The 18,663-nt window shown below is 39.7% G+C and overlaps 1 protein-coding gene across 1 annotated transcript in view; it reads left to right on the top strand.

The window, feature by feature from the left end:
- The window catches only part of LOC116507684 (mitogen-activated protein kinase kinase kinase 20-like), a 123,828-nt gene that overhangs the window by 91,385 nt on the left and 13,780 nt on the right, over positions 1–18,663 (top strand). Inside the window, 7 exon segments of the mRNA XM_032216010.1 lie at positions 1,681–1,725; positions 4,047–4,077; positions 5,339–5,377; positions 5,380–5,406; positions 5,409–5,476; positions 6,759–6,821; positions 8,065–8,157. Of these exon segments, the coding sequence (XP_032071901.1) occupies positions 1,681–1,725; positions 4,047–4,077; positions 5,339–5,377; positions 5,380–5,406; positions 5,409–5,476; positions 6,759–6,821; positions 8,065–8,157 (366 nt within the window).

Genomic DNA, 18,663 nt, shown 5'->3' with positions numbered 1-18,663 from the left:
TGGTTAAGATCATGGAGCTGTTTAAGTCACCACTTGATTCTAACTTGACTCTGAAAATGATTTGGATAATTTTGGAACTTTCCCCCAATTTTTAAATCTTTGTATACCTTACTGATTATACTTTTAAACACCAAATCCACTAACAATGAAGAAATCACCATGTTAATAGTAAGTCCATTTCACCCAAGCTAATAAGCAGTAGTAAGTCATGGCTTCTTTCAGAATAACCTGTTGTTTTGCTATCCCATGGTTTCCTGCTTTTCTTAATCGTTCTGTTGAATATATTAAACATTACTTGACTAATTTGAGTTTAGACCATCCCCTCTCAAGTTTGTTTCTGTACTTCTGCAGACTGTTTCCCCTACACCCTGAGGTGGTTCCAGTTTCCTATCAAATGAATTCACTCTGGAATACATAATCTATGGGCAAATTTGTATACCACACATAACTATAATGTTTTGGCACTTAACCAGGTAGTCCTCGACTTACAACCACAACTGAGCCCCCAATTTCTATTGTTAATGAGAATTTGTTATGTGATTTTTGCCTCTTTTTATGACATTTCTTGCCACAGTTGTTAAGTAAATCATGCAGTTGATAAGTTAGTAACCTGGTTGTTAAGTTGACATTGCTTGTCAGAAGGTTGCAAAAGGTGATGATGACATGACCCCGGGGTACGGTCATAAGTATGAATCAATTGTCAAGCTTCTGAATTTTGACCACGTGACCATGGGGATGCTGCAAAGGTTATAACTCTAAAAAATGGTCATAAGTTACATTTTTGAATGCCGTAATTTTGAACGGTCACTAAATGAATTGTTGTAAATCAGGACTACCTTTATTACATTTACCATGGATTAGTTCACAACCAGGAAACCAGTAAAATCCATCTTTTTTCATAATCTTACTCAGTTACTGGTGATCTTACTCCATTTTTCCCTCTTGATTCAGTCTCAACTTATTTAACAATCTGTTGTTGTGAACTGTCTGGACTTAAACTATAAGTAGGAAGTATAAACATTTCATAAATAAAAACAAATTAATAACTCAGTGACACATTCTTTCTGCTCCCCATCAGATCACTACCGTGCAGTAGTTTTCAGAACTGAGTCTCAAGTCCTAAGTGTTCATTTATTTGAATGACGTTCTCCATCATTGCAGGATATTTAACAGGCAATCAACTAACCATTCATTACAATTTACATAACTCACACAAAATTGAAAAGAGATTCTCAAACAGCCTCCTCAATACTAAGTTTGCAAACCTAAATTAGAATTTGTCTAAGTTTAAAGTTCAAATTAGAACTTGACATATTAATTAAAAGCTAACTTAGGATAATTTGGTTTACTCCACTTTTGAGGTTCTTATACGCACAGAGTCGCCATCCATTAAAGTTCTGATCTGGCAAATAAATGTAAAAAAAATAAAGCAAACAAATCTGTGGACTTGTTAATACCATAAGTCACCCAAAATGAGTTAGAATATAAATAACTTGGCTGAATGTGGAAGGGTTTTGTTTCAGAAAAGGGGACGTGTCATCTTTTATCGGTAACATATCAGTCAATCTTCAAAATTTGCAAAGTATCTGCTAAATAAAAACTATATACTAAGGAATATGAAGAAATAGAGACAAAAAGAATGAAAGAAACTGCACTTTTAAATGCATATTTCTTACACAGTTGCTGCCATCATTTGATATCGGTGAATGGACTGAAGAAGATGTGGTAAGCAGTCTTTATTAATCAAATCAATATTTTTCCATTAGTTAAGACGCCTTTCGTTAAGCAAAGGCCTAAGCCATGGTGGGAAATCTGTCACTCCCTAATACTGATGCACTACCCGGTTTCCCCGAAAACGGTCTTCCCCAGATAACAAGCCCAATCGGGCTTTTGAGTGCATGCACTAAAATAAGCTCTCCCCTGAAAATATTGCAACACAGCAGCAGCCATGAGCTGACCACTATCACCGCCTCCTGCACCTCAACAATAATAAGACCTCCCCAAAATAAGACCAAGTGCTTATTTCGGGGGTCAAAAGCAAATAAGATGTACATGGAGGCTATTTCTTATCAAGACGTGTTTGCTATGAGTAACAGGAGTTGCAATCTAACCACATATGACCACAATCTTTCCATCCTTGTGCTAAAACTTTACTTCTATTTTGTGCAACATTTGTCTGTGGTATGTTCTTTCCTGCGGTTTAATCTTAAAATGAACAATGAGGAATGGACTGTGGACTTATTTTTCTTTAAATGTTCACAAAGTCTACTAGATGGATGGAACGTTCAGAATACTTGCAAGGAGGAAAACAATGTAAAGGGAGTCTTAGAAGAAAAGAAGGTGGCCCAGAAAAAAATGTTTTCTATATTCTATAGATTGTAAGACTCCAGGTGGCTTAGAATCTATAGAATAAAGTATAATTCTTATAGAGTATTTGTAGCTCAGAGTTGAACTGTGGGGTCTGGTGTTCTCTGAGCTTGATGTGTTTCTGTAGCTGTTTCGTTACCAAGCTAGGTAACATCATCAGGGCTAGAAGGGATTGGTCTTGTACGTGCTTTGATTGGTTGGTTGTTTACTGTCAGCTGTTACCAACTCAGAGAAACAAGCTAACAGTAAATAGCCCAATCAAAGAACCATCAAGGCCAATCCCACCAACATTGACAGGGCAAACCACTGGCAAATAAAATAAGAGCAAATCCCACTCCCTATTAGCACTGATGTTGTTATCTAGTTTGGTAATGAAACATCTGCAATAAAATAACCAAGCGCAGAGAGCACTAAGGACCCTGCAAAGTACAAACTAAATAATAAATATCATTTCAAACCTGGACAATCAGACCCCTTTGGGTTAGGTGACTGCCCTGCATCAAATTCTTTGCAATGGCATAGCTGTAACCCATTCCCATAATGAAAATTAAAAGGAAGTTCCAACTTGAACTTAGGGGACAGGGTATTCCAGAGTGATGGGGCTACAATCAGGAGACCTGCTGTCATGTCCATGTTATATCTGAAGGGGGGTGATCTGCATGCTGGCCTCCCACCTGGAATATAGTAGATGGGAGGAGTTTAGGTAGAACAGGTAGTCCTGAAATTAACAAAGTCCAAGCCGTGGAAGTAGGCCCATAACGGCACCTTGGATTAGATCTGGAAGGATACAGGCAGCCACTGCAACTCTGGTAGAAATGCTGTTACTCTAGTTAACCTGTTCTTCCCATCAACATATAGGCTGCGGCATCTGGTGTCGGCTGAAGCTTCTGAATCAGGGCAGCCTCATCTACAGAAAATTTCAATGGCTAAGGATCTTAGTAATATGTGCATCGGTAATAATTTAGAAAATTAGCATTTTAGTTTTTCTTATATTTACGGTCCTGCACGGTGGGACTTTTTTGCCCTCAGGCCTACCATTCATATCTTAATGCAAGTTTAACATATGCTTCATAAACAACAGTTGGACATCTTTGCACAGGAAGCATTACTCTTAAATTACAAATGGCCTGTGCAAAACATACGTGTATATTTCAAAGAAGAAATATATGTTTGGTAATTTCTTCCTTACATTAGAAGTAGAAATTTCTTTCTTTCGTTTTTAATGAATGGCAGTGAGGGCTGCAAATCTCAAGCATATTAAACTGGAGATATTCTATGGAGAATGTAAGTGGTGGTTGTCTTAACTGTGCCCTGGCCAACAAACTACCTTACTCAAGGTTCATTTTGGAAGACAGAATGTGGGACTCAAGGGCAAGATCTGATCCATCTCTCAGTTAGATGGCAGTTCATCTGTCTGCTTTAGTCACCATCAGTCTACATCTTCCTTTGAATTGGCAACCGATGAGAAGAGCTGGATTTGGCCCTGGTTGCAAATATTTTAATCTCAGATGTAAGATTAAAGTGTGGTTATTGTGGGTTGTTTCTTTTTTTACACAATCCCTATTCATTTACACAGTCTTTCAAAACCACGTTTTTTTTTCCTCTCAACATGTTTCTGATAGATGTTCCATACAAAGCTTTTCATGCCTCAGATCATAAAATCAATGTCCTTCTTCAAGTATTTTTGGATGCAACAGCTCGTTAGAAAAGGTAAGACTCTACATATGTCTAGCTCACAAAAGCATGAATGAATAAATGTATTGTGGTGATAGACTAAGCAAGGTTAAAAGCTCTAATACAACTAGGAAAAGCATATAAAATCCTTTTGAGTTTCTTAAGATTCAAAGGAACTTAGCTAACTTTCTCAGTAAAGTGAGAGAACAAATCCCTCAACCAGAATATAGGAATACGAAGAAATCTTTCTCTGATAGATATTACTCAATTGACATCCTCCTTGAGTTGACAGCATGTAATAGAGGAAGCCAATAAAAGTTTCAGTTAATATTTTCAACGTAAACTTTTAGTGAAGCAAAGGTTCCAATGGAGATTGTGTGTAAAATGATTTCTGCTTCCCTGAGTCAGGAAGGAAAACATTATTCATTTAGTGGGATTTTGTTGAAGGAGCACGTTGGCACAAGCAGGGACAACAAATTAAACAAGAATAAAATGTTATAGTAATAACAATAGCACTTTTTTATATATATACACCACTTATATACCGCTTCAGAGTCTACAGGTTTACAGAGTCAGCCTATTGCCCCCAACAATCTAGATCCTCATTTTACTGACCTCGGAAGGAAGGAAGGCTGAGTCAACCTGAGCCGGTGAGAATTGAACTGTCAAATTGCTGGCAGTACTGCATTCTAACCACTGTGCCATCACGGCTCATTTATTAGTGTTTTAAATCAGGGGTCACCAACCTTTCAGACTTCAGGGACCACTAAATTCATAATTTAAATCCCGAAGGCCACTAATATTAATTTAAAAAAAGATAAATAGTATTTAGTGCAATATAAAATACAAATATTTTTTTTGTGGACCACCAAAATTTTCTCATGGACCACCAGTGGTCCATGAACCATTGGTTGGTGACCGCTTTTCTAAATGATTGCTGTTTATCATTTTTTTTAAAAATTGAAAAATTACCAATGGCTGGTACAGGCTTGCCTCTTGCTGTTCTCATGTTGGAAATAAATCACTTGGTCACAGAGAATGGAGTCTTTTTTAGGCTACAGCAAGACCCCAAAGTCAGTAAAGAAGAATATATGTAGGTCAGGGTTGAAATGAGGTTTGGGAGGGGGATTCCTTGATGCTCTCTGAGCCTGGTTGTTTTCTTGGTGATGTTTCTTTAACCAAATTGGGTAATACCATCAGTACTAGTAGAACCCAAAGCCCCTTGAAAGAGAAATGCAGCTCACAAAACTTGATCTTTCTATGTCCAGATTTCTGAACAATGTCTTATGATCTTAAGGTGATTCATCTGGCGATATGAGTATATATGCTAGCTTGTTTAAGAGCATCACATCACAGGAAAACGTTTACTCTTCTGGAAGAAGATGATTTGAAGGACATGGGAATTGTTTCCAAAGGACACATCATTCATTTGAAGGTACCTGAATTGGAAACTTTGGGTGATCATCAAGTTATGAAAAAGAACAGCTTGTTCCTAGTATCAAAGTCTAAATCTGACAAATGTAATTCCAGATTTACTAAAATAAAATGATTACATACAAAAATATTTCATGATTGATGAGATTTTAAGCATGTATTTATGACCATTAGTACATATATCCATACATGTTTTTCTTGTACTGTTTTGCACAACACATGTGCAGCTTGTCGTCATAAACTTCTGGTTATGAGCATTGATATACTAAGTCATAGATACAATGTACTGAGAATAAAAGAGAATGGGAAATAGTTGGAGTTCTTTACCCTTGCAAAAAATAAAAACCCACATGGAGGAATCCAAAAATCTGTTCTCACAGACCTATAGATAAGGAAAGAATTGAAAATATATGCAAAAAAATAGTTGTGTTTGCAAACAGTAATCTTGATCACGTTTTAAAATCTTAGGGGAAGCAAAGTGTTGGTGAATCAGAGTTCAAATGCCAATCACTTTGGGCAGTGTTATAAAACTACTTGTATTAATTTCTGTAGTCACCATGGAGCAGGACCATAGCTTAACAGATAATGCCTGCCCTCACCATCATCCATCTTATTTAACCAGATCTGCCATTTTATAGTCTGCCTGTAAAACTGCTTTCACTCAAATCGGTACCATTCTAAGAAGCTGAGCTTGTCGATCAGAAAGGTTGGCAGTTCGGTGGTTTGAATCCCTAGCGCTGTGTAACAGAGTGAGCTCTCGTTACTTGTCCCGGCTTCTGCCAACCTAGCAGTTTGAAAGCACGTAAAATGCAAGTAGAAAAATGGGGACCACCTTTGGTGGGAAGGTAACAGCATTCTGTGCGCCTTCAGCGTCTAGTCATGCGACCACATGACCACAGAGATGTCTTTGGACCGTGCTGGCTCTTCAGCTTTGAAACGGAGATGAACACTGCTCCCTAGAGTCGAGCACAAATATGCAAGGGGAACCTTTACCTTTAAGACCCAACCAGGTTTGGATGCTTGGTTCTGACAGCTAGCCTGCATTTCAGTCATTGTTGCAAAACTTCATCCGCCACTTAAGGCTGATCATGTATCAGCTCTCCAACACCAACAAGTAAGATTGCTGAGCAGCAGAAAGAATAAAATGGTGCTTTAGGAAGAGACTGCCCAGAAAGTGCTTTGTTTCACCCCGCCAAAAAAGTTGAATATTTATGAGAGCTCTACATGAGAAATTGTTTGCAGCCATGTCCTGTGTTTAACTTTCTATGTTCTTTCCTTCTTAGACTGCCATTGAGAAGCTGTGTCAGGATTTCTTCAATATGTTTCATTTTCCACCCCTGATTAAGGTAAGTAGGGTGTGTCCTTGGGTGTCTAATCACTTGGCCACATAAAGTATTCTATTTTGATTAAACGGGAAATACATGGGAAAAATGTATACTAATATTTGCTACTGCTATCCGTGACCTGTCAAAATCGCGGACGACAAAATCGTGCTCGACGAAAGTGTGCATTTGACGTCATCACAGCGCGACGAAAAAAATTAAAAATTGAAATAAAAATAAAATTAAAGCAAGCCGATTCATAAAGGTAAGGGTTAGGTTTAGGGCTAGGGTTACGGTTAGGTTAAGGGTTAGGGTTAGGTTTAGAGCGTTAGGGTTACGTTTAGCGTTAGGTTAAGGGTTAGCGTTAGGTTTAGCGTTAGGTTAAGGGTTAGCGTTAGGTTTAGCGTTAGGTTAAGGGTTAGGTTTAGGGTTAGATTTAGGGTTAAGTTGGGTTAGGTTTAGGGTTAGGTTTGGGGGGGTTAGGGTAAGGTTTTCGCTTTATTTTTACATTTACGATCACAGCGTGATGTTTCGCGCGCTGTGATGATGTCAAATGCGCGCTTTCGTCGAGCGCGATTTTGTTGTCCACGGTTTTGTGGTGGAACCACTGCTATCGGCCAAGTGTAAAAACATATTCAGGTTTAACTACCTTGAGAAGAGTCTGCATTTGGTTGTAGCTATTGGAGAACTCTTAAATCATTCTATCTCTTGTTTCATTGGAAAGAAAATACCGATACTGGCAGAAATGGACAGTATTGATCCAGCTGGGTCAAAGAGTGCCAGGCCCATCAATATAGACTGGGACCCAATACTATATTATGTCAATTTTATTAAATTTTCATATAAACTTGCATTGCTAGCTTATAGTTCCAGGTTTTGACTATTTGGTTCAACTGCCACCCACTGATAGGGGTGCAGATGCAGTAGACAATGTTTTGTGGAACTTTTCAACTTCTTGAGATTTTTTATGGGATTCCCTATGAGAAAAGAGGAAGATCACGACTTAATGTGTGAGATTGCCTTCCAGGTGCACAATTCTGGATTTCCCTGTTGGGATTCCTGATCGCTTTGGCCCTGCTGCATAGGGAATATCTTAGAGAACAGGCTTGCTTTTAAAGCCTGAATAACACAACATGGTTTCTTACACTCAGGATTTAAATTGAGCCAGACTGTGCAAAATGGTGAAATATTCAACTCAAATGATAGCATGTCTTGAATTTAAAAAAGGATGCTTGAGGTGAACCAGAATGACTAATTGTTCTTTCAGGATTCTGCCAGTGAAAATGAGGCCAGTGAGGTGAAAGTGCTGAATCTGGAGCTTGTTTTTGGCTACCATTTAAAACCTGGAAAAGGTCCTCAGGTAAATAAATGAACATTTCCTTTTGCTTATTTCCTTCTGAAGCAGAATTAATTTGTCCTTAAAATCTTCACAAGATACTTCTTCGTTGCAACACAACTCCTCTCTCTGTTCATTTCATGGTAAAAATGTAATTACAATGCAGCAAGGTACAAAACTTGTTCTATCAGACTCACACAGAACTTTTCCTGTGCACAGTGTAAGCACTTTGGTACAAAACCAAAAACTCTCAGTGCGCAGCAGAGGTGGGTTGCAAATCCTGAGGCTACCGGTATGCTCGTGCTCACATGTGCAATACTTCTACGCATGCGCAGAAGCATCTGGGTGGGTGGGCGGAGCCACCTGCCGCCGCCCTACCACTGGTTCACCGATTTGGGCCAAACCGGGAGCAACCCACCACCTCTGGTGTGCAGGACTTGCCTAATTTCATAGAGCCAATAAGTTGAAATTTGAAATGACAACTCATCCTTGTTTCTGCCTCTCTTTTCAGAGCTTATCTGCAACTTAAAAAAAACCGGAAATAGTTGTTATATCTAAAGTGAAGAACTGTGATTTAATGTCAGTTTAAACCAGAATGTTAAAATAATTTCAAGCTAAGATTACGATTTTGATTAAAAGTCTTGATATATAAGCTGATGTTAATTGTAATTCTCCATTACAGACAAACTCGATTTAAGACAAATAATTTTGTTTTCACATTGTGATACTGATCAGGGTTGTGGGGTGCTGTGGTTGTGGTTTCTAGAACTACAGCATAATGCTCACATGCCATAAGATGAGTCCACACCCCAAAGTATATCTTTGAGGTATTTTATCCCCAAAAGATGCAACATATATTGTACACAACTGCCATGATATCTATAAGGAACTTTCTTTTGTCATGCTTATTACGATATTTCAGAGAGAGAGGAGGGAGGAGGGAGGGAGGGAGGAGAGAGAGAGAGAGAGAGAGATTGCAGTTCACCTTGCTTACATGATCAGTTAACCTTTATAATATAACTTACAGGTAAACTATTGTTTAGCAACTATCTTGTTTAGCAACCATGCACAGTTTACGACAGTGATGAAAAAGCAATTTGGTGACAAATCCTGGCATTTATTACCTTTATAGGTCAGGAAAGCAAAGGAAAGCAGCATGGCTTCATTTAGCAATTGCCTCGCTTAGCAACCACAATTGTCAGTCCCAATTGTGGTTGTTAAATTAGGACTGCCTGTTCTGGAATTCTCAACTGCAAGAATGTATTTTGGCATGTTTGCTCATAGAGTTTGAAATTTTGTGTTTGTTACATAATTACTTGAATAATAAAGTCCCGATAATGCCAGTTTTACTATTTCTGATTGTCTGGTGATGAGCAATTTGAGATCAAATCTATCAAGATAGAACAATAGACCTCAGCTGAGACATTTGCACCAGGAAACCTTGGATACGTTCAATATACGCCGATCTGTGATTAAAATTCTACATGGATGGATGTTGAAAACTTAATCCAGGTACAGGCACTTTAAGCTAAAGCAAAACTCTGATTTGAGTTAATTTTGAAGGCTCAGATTTGCTGTTTGGATTATTAGCTGAGCCAAGGTGGCGCAGTGGTTAGGGTGCAGTACTGCAGGCCACTTCAGCTGACTGATCTGCAGTTCAGCGGTTCAAATCTCACTGGCTCAAGGTCGACTCAGCCTTCCATCCTTCCGAGGTGGGTGAAATGAGGACCCAGACTGTGGGAGCAAGTTGCTGACTCAATTTGCTAAAAAAATCTGTAAACGCTTAGAGAGGGCTGCTAGCCCTATGAAGCGGTATATAAGTCTAATTAATTAATTAATTAATTAATAATATTCCTGGAATAAGCCTTAAATCTGAATATTTAAGTTTTAGGGGTGATAAGAAGAATGTCTGCAAAGGAAAGAGTACCATGCAAGCTTTATCCATTCCTGAGTAGATCAGATTTGGCCATGGTGATAAATCCCTTAATATATATTTATGTAAGACTAACTTGTTTCAGGAAAGCTCAGTTCATCCACTTAATGAACAAAGCAGGTTTTATGAGGCTGGTGTATGTGACTCCCTTCTTAGTGCATTTCCACTGATGGCTATTTGTATTTCTAGGCAAAACTCAAAGAATGAAAGCGAATTTGGTGTAGAGATTAAGCTGTTGGCCTTGAATTTGGGAAAGTACGTAAGGGTGAATATAGATCCATAAATCAATGAATAAAAAAATGATGAACCACAGACAGTAACTAAGTCTGCTTGAGACCAATCTGTTTGAAAGACTCTGCAGGACTGAAGATTTAGTTCCAAAAAATATATGTAGGAGCAGCTGTTTGCAACTTTTTAAAGCGATTGCATCTTTTTCCAGCGTCACATAGATTCTGGGGAAAGGCATGGCTTCCTTGAAGTGTCACAGGCAATGTTTAAAATGTTGCTATGTTTTCACTTGGTCTAAAGAATCATTTTAGAGTTGAATTTGAAGAATTCCAGAGTTCTGTCTTTTCCGATAGATTTTAATTACTCTATATTAATTATGAATCTGTAGATTATATTTTACCTTATCTACGTTTGTTTGGCTCTTTTTATTATACTGCTTTGGAGAGAGATGCACAAAACAAATCCAATAAAGTGTTACTGGATTTATTTCCCCGCTTCACTTCAATTCTGTAAGAGATCACAGGTTCATCCTTGGGTTCTGCTATACAAGCAATATAGAACATAATCAGATAACTTTGGAACTAGGTCTTTTAATAATTTCTAAGAAGTTGCATGATTTACTGCATCAGTTCCTAGATTTACGGATAGGGGTAGAAGGGAGGGAGGGAGAGAAGAGAGAGAGAGAGAAAGAAAGAAAGAAAGAAAGAAAGAAAGAAAGAAAGAAAGAAAGAAGAAAGAAAGAAAGAGAGAGAGAGAGAGAGATTGCAGTTCACCTTGCTTACACAATCAAGTAATCTTTATAATACAACTTTAGCATTTCAGGTAACCTGTTTACAGATAAACCCTTGTTTAGCAACATATTGTTAAGCAACCATGCTTAAAAAAGCAACTTTATTGCTTCAGTTCCTAGATTTATGGATAGAAGAGTAGGGGTAGAAAGGGTGAGAGAGAGAGGGAAAGGGAGGGAGGGAATGAAGAGAGAGAGAGGGAGGGAGGGGAAAATGAACTTATTTTCAGTTTTCTTCCTATATAATCAGGCCATCTTCTACATGAGAGAAAATTATGATGTAGAATGGTACTAGTTTAAACATAATTCAAGTTCCTGTTTATTCAGTACAGTCTCAAACCCTGACTGGAACACATTTTGGGAAAACCCCTCTGCTAGTAACTTTAGTCCAATTCCTAATAAAATAAGAACATTCAGATTGAGAACTAAAACAGGTTTACATAGAGCTGGAGCAAAATAAATATATATTATTCATTGAACTCTTTTTACTGAAAGAGCAATAATTGTTCCTTTCAGCCAATTATTGGGAATTCTGAGATAGGACTCTAATTTTGTTCACCAGAAATTTTTCATTTGTATGGGGGGGTTGAGATTCAAGAGAGGCTGTCCGCTTGGGGTAGATGCGGGTGGGGCTTGAGACAGTAATTTGCATACATTCTTCCCACTCCCTGCAACTTTAGGGTTGCTTCCCTTGATCATCAGTATTTTCTGTTCAGCTAGAGAAACCTCACAGCAGAGAAAGTGGAATCAGTGAAAATTTCTGTTGTATGACAGCCCACTAGCTCCACTGGAAGTCCCTTGAGAATAATGGAACACACAGGATCCCACTCAACTCATTCTAACTGAAAGATCTATTCCAATGTAGAAAAACCTGCCTAGAAGAACATGACGAAATTGTCTACCATGACAGCCTTACAAAGGAAAAGAATAGCTTCAGAAGAGCATAGACCATTCTATTCTCAGCAAATAGTAGACACTGTATTATTTCTAGATTGTTCACAATGGACAGTTTTAGGAGGAGGGCTAAGAGAAATAACAATGAAAATATTGTTTAAAAATAAACAATATTTAGAACATTCTATAATCTAGATCTCTGATGGTGAACCTATGGCATGCGTGCCAGAGGTGGCATGCAGCACCCTCTCTGATGGCACGAGAGGCATCAACCCAGTTAGGCTGCGCATGCATGTGTGCCTCCTGCTGGCCAGCTGGCCTTTGGGTCTCTGCTGCACATGCACGTCCCCCTGCATGCATGGGGGAGCTGCATGCAATTGTGCAAAGAGCGGGGCATGTATTTGTGTGGTCACACACGCATGCATGGGGGTGGGGCGGATGTGGGGTGGGTTGTGCATGCATGCGCCAGGGTGGAGTGTATGCGCAAGGGGGAGGCGTGTTGTATTTTGGGAGTTTGAACGCTTTGGGTACTCGGTCTGGAAAAGATTAGCCATCACTGATCTAGATGATGAATTTATAGAGATCTCTACAAAGTTTTTGAACTGATAAAAACAAAACTTTGGCAACTTGAAAAATGCATCTTTTAAACCCTTGAGATAGTATCTCAAATATCCTAGAAAAATAAAACGCGGCTCTATAAACACGATCATCTTAAATTAGGCACTCAAATTGTAAGCCGTCATGACAACATCACTATACAGTATAGCATCATCCCAACCTCCTAACTTTTGGTGTTCTTCACAGAAGCTGCATCCGTGCAAGCATTAAGATTTTTACATACGGTATATCTTCTTGCAGTCACTTAGGCGATGGAAAATCCTGAAAAACCTGGATGTTTTTCTTTAAACAATAATTTTCCTTTGTAGAATTCTCCATCTAACCTACTGAAACCTGCTGTTTTAAAAGGGCTTGAGACACACAGCTATTCCTAGTACCTAAACAAGTCGTTGTTATGCATAAATTCCACCTTACAATACTCAAAATAAAGAGAACAGCAAGCAAAGCATTTTTCTCTCATTTAAAAAAATACAGCCTGTTTTAATTACATTCAAGGACTTAATTCTACCATTCTCAGCCAAAATTGCATTAGATTTGGAATACTTTCTGACATCTGGGATAGGTCCCTGTAGTACAGAAACCCCACAACTTAAATATACTGATGCTTCACTCTATTTGTTTATTACTTTTAATGAAAATCTTTTCCCTAATACTATTAAAAATGGGAATCAATAATAACAACAACAACAACAACCTGCTGTTAGCAACCTTTTCCTGTATGGGTGACTTACTTGGCAGCAGTCTCCCTCGACCCAAGACAGAGGCCATTGTTAAGGCTATAACACATTTACATATTTTGCAATAAAACATCAGTTATTTGCATTACTGTGTCAAGTTTTATTTGATTCTTTCACCTAAAAATGACTCATTTTCCTTTCTTGTATTTTTTTAAAAAGCCAAACTACTCTAAGCTTGTTTGAGAATAATCAAAAATTGCCCATTTAGCTAGAAGTCATTTCTTTTCAAAAGGCAAATGTTATTTAATCTTTCAGCTGCTCATTGTGCCATCATAAATACTTTCTTTTCAGCACAGTTGTGGGGACTGAAATGAGCCCACTAATTGCCTCCCATTTCGACTGACATGTGGTGGTTTAGTGGAAAGGGAGCACAGCAGGGAGAAGGAAATAGGAGCCTGAGAAAATGAGAGCTAATTATTTTCCCTGCCTCGTGTCAGGCTGTGTGTCAGCCTTGTTTTTACAAACTGGAAGGTTTAGCACTAAATAAAACAAAACTGGCGTCATGTTTTTATGTACTGGCAGTGTCATGGAAGCAGCTGCACATCTCAAAAGACAATATAATGCCTGCGTTCGCATGGACACCATCTGACAGACACCGTGAGCCACGGCTAATGAGGATATCGCAGTGGTGCCAAGTGAAAGGTGCTGAATTATGTATGATTCTTCATCAGGACCGCAAGCGTCCTGTACATCATTATGAGACATTGTTTTGCTGAAAGAGATTAAAACATTCTTAGTGCCAGACCCTGCAACCTAAACAGGCGCTGAGAGGTTATTAATGGAATTTTGAGGGAGAGTTTCTTACAGATTTCTTTTGAGTTGTGGGTTTTTTAAAAAAAAAATCTCTTCCCTCTCTCCCTCCTCATCCCCCCCCCTCTCGTGGGACAAAGCAGTGGTGGGTCATGACACTATATAAAGAAGAGAAGCAAATTAACCATACTTGTGTTCCTCCTTTTTAAAAATCTGGCATATAAAATGTAGTGTAGCAAGCGTTTGCTTTAATGATAAATAACCCAGGTGCTAAGACTATAGAGGCTCCTCCTGTTCTTATCGCCTTTAAAACAGCAGGCTTCGGAAACTGAGATACCTCCTCACAAAGAATGCAAGGAACAACTGGGGGTCCAAATTATTAACGTGCTACTACATTTACACCAACAGGACCAGGCCTCCTTGTTTAGGGCCATATGCCTCTGAGGTTGTATTTTGCAATGCCCGTTTGCCAACAGTTCAATTCCTCCCACCCACCCCAATGTACCGTATTTATCGGCGTATAACACGCAGTTTTAAAACTAAAATTGCAAGCTTAAACCCTGCCTGCGTGTTATACGCCGATACTCCGGGTGGCAGAAGCCCGGGACCCAGTCAAATTCGCTGCGCAAGGTGAAACGGCCGGCAGCAGCCCTGCTCTCCTGCTGCGGCTTCTGTTTCAATAGGGAAAAAACTTCCTTTCGCTTCCCGGGCTTCTGCCGCCCGGCAGAAGCCCCGGGACCCAGTCAAATTCGGGAAGCGAAAGGAAGTTTTCTTCCCTACTGAAACAGAAGCCGCAGCAGGAGAGCGAGGCTGCTGCCGGCCGTTTCACTTTGCGCAGCGAATTTGACTGGGTCCCGGGCTTCTGCCACTCGGCAGAAGCCCCGGGACCCAGTCAAATTCGCTGCGCAAGGTGAAACGGCTGGCAGCAGCCTCGCTCTCCTGCGGCCAGCGTCCGTTTCAGTCGCTTCCCTTGTCCGTCTTGATTGCTGGAAGCAGTAACAAACGGCGCGTCCGCTCCGCATCGCCCTGACAACCACCCCAGCCGGCGGCTACCGTTCAGCGCTCAGCGTTCAGCGCTTTGAGGACCTGAGGCATCTTGGGAAATGTAGTTCCCTATCAGAAAGAATGGAGTAGCTGCGAATTTGTAACAACATAATATAACTTGGTGCTTCGCAGGTTACGAAAATCTCGTTTGATTTGCACACTGTTTTTTAAAAGTTAATAAAGAAATTATGCTGTGAAAGCGACTAGATAGCCCCCTCCCCTTCCTGTGTGTGAGAAAGGGAAGGAGAGGAAGGAAGGAGGGAGGGGGGAGGAAAAGAAGAAGGGAGGGGGGGAGAGATGGAAGGAGAAAAGATGGATGAAGGGAGAAAGAATGGAAGGAGAAGGAGGAAGATGGAAGAAGAAAGGAAGAAAAAGAAGAAGGGAGGGAGAAGGAAGGAGGTAGGAAGAAAAGGGGAAGAGAGGGAAAGAGCAGAAAGACAAAGAGGATGAAGTTGATAGGCAAGAGGAAGGGGAAGGAAGGGAAAAAAGAGGGAGAGAGTGAAGATGAGGAAGAGGTTTTTGGTTTTCCAAAAAGCAGTGATTCTGATTAAGTTTTTTTGCTCAAAGAGGTGTTTTTCATTTCATATTTGCCTTTAAGAGGAGTTAATGTTATAATTCATGTTCTAATGTTATAAATTTTAATCCAACATTAAGTTCCGAGCTTCCAAGTCATTTATTTTAATGAAAAAAATTTTTACTCAAATTTTTGTGTTAAAATGGGGGGTGCGTGTTATACGCCGGTGCGTGTTATACGCCGATAAATACGGTATATATTTTTGTAGTTTACCACAATATCAATCTGAACTATACTATCATACCTTCTAATAAAAGCTTCTGAAAGAACTCATTCCTCTTTCAAGTTATAAATGTACTGTAGCACAAACCATAGCAGAGTTCTGTGAACCTCGACCGTATTTTTTATTTTATTTATTGATTTGTCAATTGTTTACAAGATAATAGGTATAAGAATAAATGTGAGTATGAATGAAATAGGGACGAATAAATGGGGGACAGTAGGACAGGGAGGGTAGGCACAATGGTGCGCTTATGTACGCCCCTTACAGACCTCTTAGGAATGGGGTGAGGTCATAGTAGACAGTTTAAGTTTAAAGTTTTGGGGATTTGAAGATGTAAGAAGAGAGTCATGTAGTGCATTCCAGGCATTGACCACTCTGTTGCTGAAGTCATATTTTCTGCCGTCGAGTTTGGAGCGGTTTACATTGAGTTTGTATCTGTTGTGTGCTTTGTATTATTGTGGTTGAAGGCTGAAGTTGTCACTGACTGGTAAGACATTGTAGCGGATAATTTTGTGTACGATGCTTAAGTCCGAACGTAGGCAGTGTACATTCATAGTAGAGGTCAGCATCTGGACAAATGTTGCAGGTGGCCAACTTGTTAAAAAACAGCTGTTTTTAAAAAATGGGTTGTCACTATTTGACAGAGGCAAAATTAGTACAGCGGCTACCCACAATCACCTGAGGAACAATGGAAAATCCATGGATCCCACTCAAAGGTCACCATACTCATGGCTGGGTGGTCATTTCTGGAACCTGAAAGAGAACTTCCCTCAGAAAGTTTCTTCCTCTGGCAATGAAAATAAGATGATTGCAATGATGCTAATAATAATCCAAATAACTAATAATTTGCTGTCCTTTCTTGCCTCCACAATTAGCTGGAGTTGGGCATCTCACTCTCGTTAAAGATCAGGTTTGCCTTGCCTTGGCTTGAAGCTGTTTCCTTCTTGCGTCATCCTTCAATAGCCATTTGCAAAATCTGCAGCACGAGTGGATTCGCTCCATGTGATTCAAAGCTTTGTTTTCCTTTTCAGTGGGAGTACACTTGTCTCACTTCTATAGGATATATCCAGTTCTTTTGTATTTTAAAGAGCATCATTCTTACGCCCAGTGCTATGAGCTGCTCTTCAGAGCATTAAATCACAGAATGAGCATTGGTGATTACAATTAGAGCTGCGCATCCCTCCAAAAGGGTTCAGAAGTACTTCCGATCATGCATGAGCTATTCATTAAAGCAGCTTTGTCTTCTTCGAGTGAGCCAAATAATAGATGCCACTTTAAGTACCTCTCAAATGAGTTGATTCTCAGCAGAGAGGTCCATGTTCATGTAAGATCCAAGGCACTTCTCCCCAATATTTGCAAAGCATGTACAGTTCTACTTATACTAAATTCATGAAATACAATTTATAGTAAATTCCTAAATATTAATGTAGTTTCTAAGTAATGTTTACTATATGGTATCACTATCATCTTCATCAGGGATCCTTGGCCTTTTCTATGTTGTGACTTATAGATGACAAAACCATGATGGAGCAAAGAGTGTTTAAAATGGGAAGATGGAATAGTCTCAGGCCAGTAGACAAGTTCTGTATTCCCAGAAGAAAAGTGTACTTCTTCCAGGGCAGTATTAATAGGATATGATTGACATCAATAACCATAATGACCAGAGTCACCAAATTCAGTGAATTATAGAAGAATAGAATAGAATTTTATTATTTGTATGCCGCCCTTCTCCGGAGGACTCAGGGCGGCGAACAATTCAAGGGGGAAAGGGGAACATAAAAAAAAAAATACAAATAATAAGTAAACAACAGTCGCACAACCATACATGTCGAGAGGGGAGGGAACTCATTACCCCCAGGCCTGCCGGCAAAGCCAGGTTTTGACGGCTTTTCGGAAGGCCTGGAGAGAGGTGAGGGTCCGAATCCCTGCGGGGAGTTCATTCCAGAGGCCGAGCTGCCACAGAGAAGGCCCTCCCCTGGGTAATAGCCAGGTGGCATCGGCTGGTAATGGCACCCGGAGGAGGCCAACCCTGTGAGATCTAATGGGTCTGTGGGAGGTAATTGGCAGCAGGAGGTCTCTCAAGTACCCAGATCCAATACCATGAAGGGCTTTATAAGTTACGACTAGCATGGAAGACTGGAACGACAAATAACATTTCATTACTAGCATGTTGATAACTACATTGCATTTCAGGAATGCAATATAGTTATCAACATGCTAGTAATGAAATGTTATTTATAGTTATTTTTGTTAACCTAAATTAGCAAACAATGAGAGGAGGGGAAGGGGGGAGAGAGAGAGAGGATTTTTTTTTTAAAACTGGGCTTATTTACATTTACCATCATGTGTTTGCATTCTTGCAGAAATGAGTACTTGGAACTGGATCTCCTTTGGCTACTAAAATTAGACTTATGGACCAGCATAATGAGAAAAAGCAAGAAAACGCATTGAAATCCAATCTTGTACATGTTTAAATGGGAGTAATTTTCAATGAAATCAGAAGACTCGGCTTTTGAGATTGCACTGCAATACCGCCACAGTTCCTTGCTTTGCTTTGACTTGTGAGGACTTGCCATTTCTCTTGTCACATATTTAAAGAATTCTGTTAAACGTTCACCACCACCCCATTTTGACTCCTACCCTTGGCCACCTGCTTCTCTGGCAGGGTTCCGTCTCCGGCCATTCACCACTGCCTTGTCCCTTCACCATCACCGTGGCCAATGAATCATAGCGTTCGGCAGG

This window comes from Thamnophis elegans, chromosome 1 (genome assembly GCF_009769535.1).
Source record: "Thamnophis elegans isolate rThaEle1 chromosome 1, rThaEle1.pri, whole genome shotgun sequence".
Lineage (NCBI taxonomy): Eukaryota > Metazoa > Chordata > Lepidosauria > Squamata > Colubridae > Thamnophis > Thamnophis elegans.
Note: the sequence above shows the minus strand (reverse complement) of the source record. Positions and strands in the feature narration are given on the sequence as shown.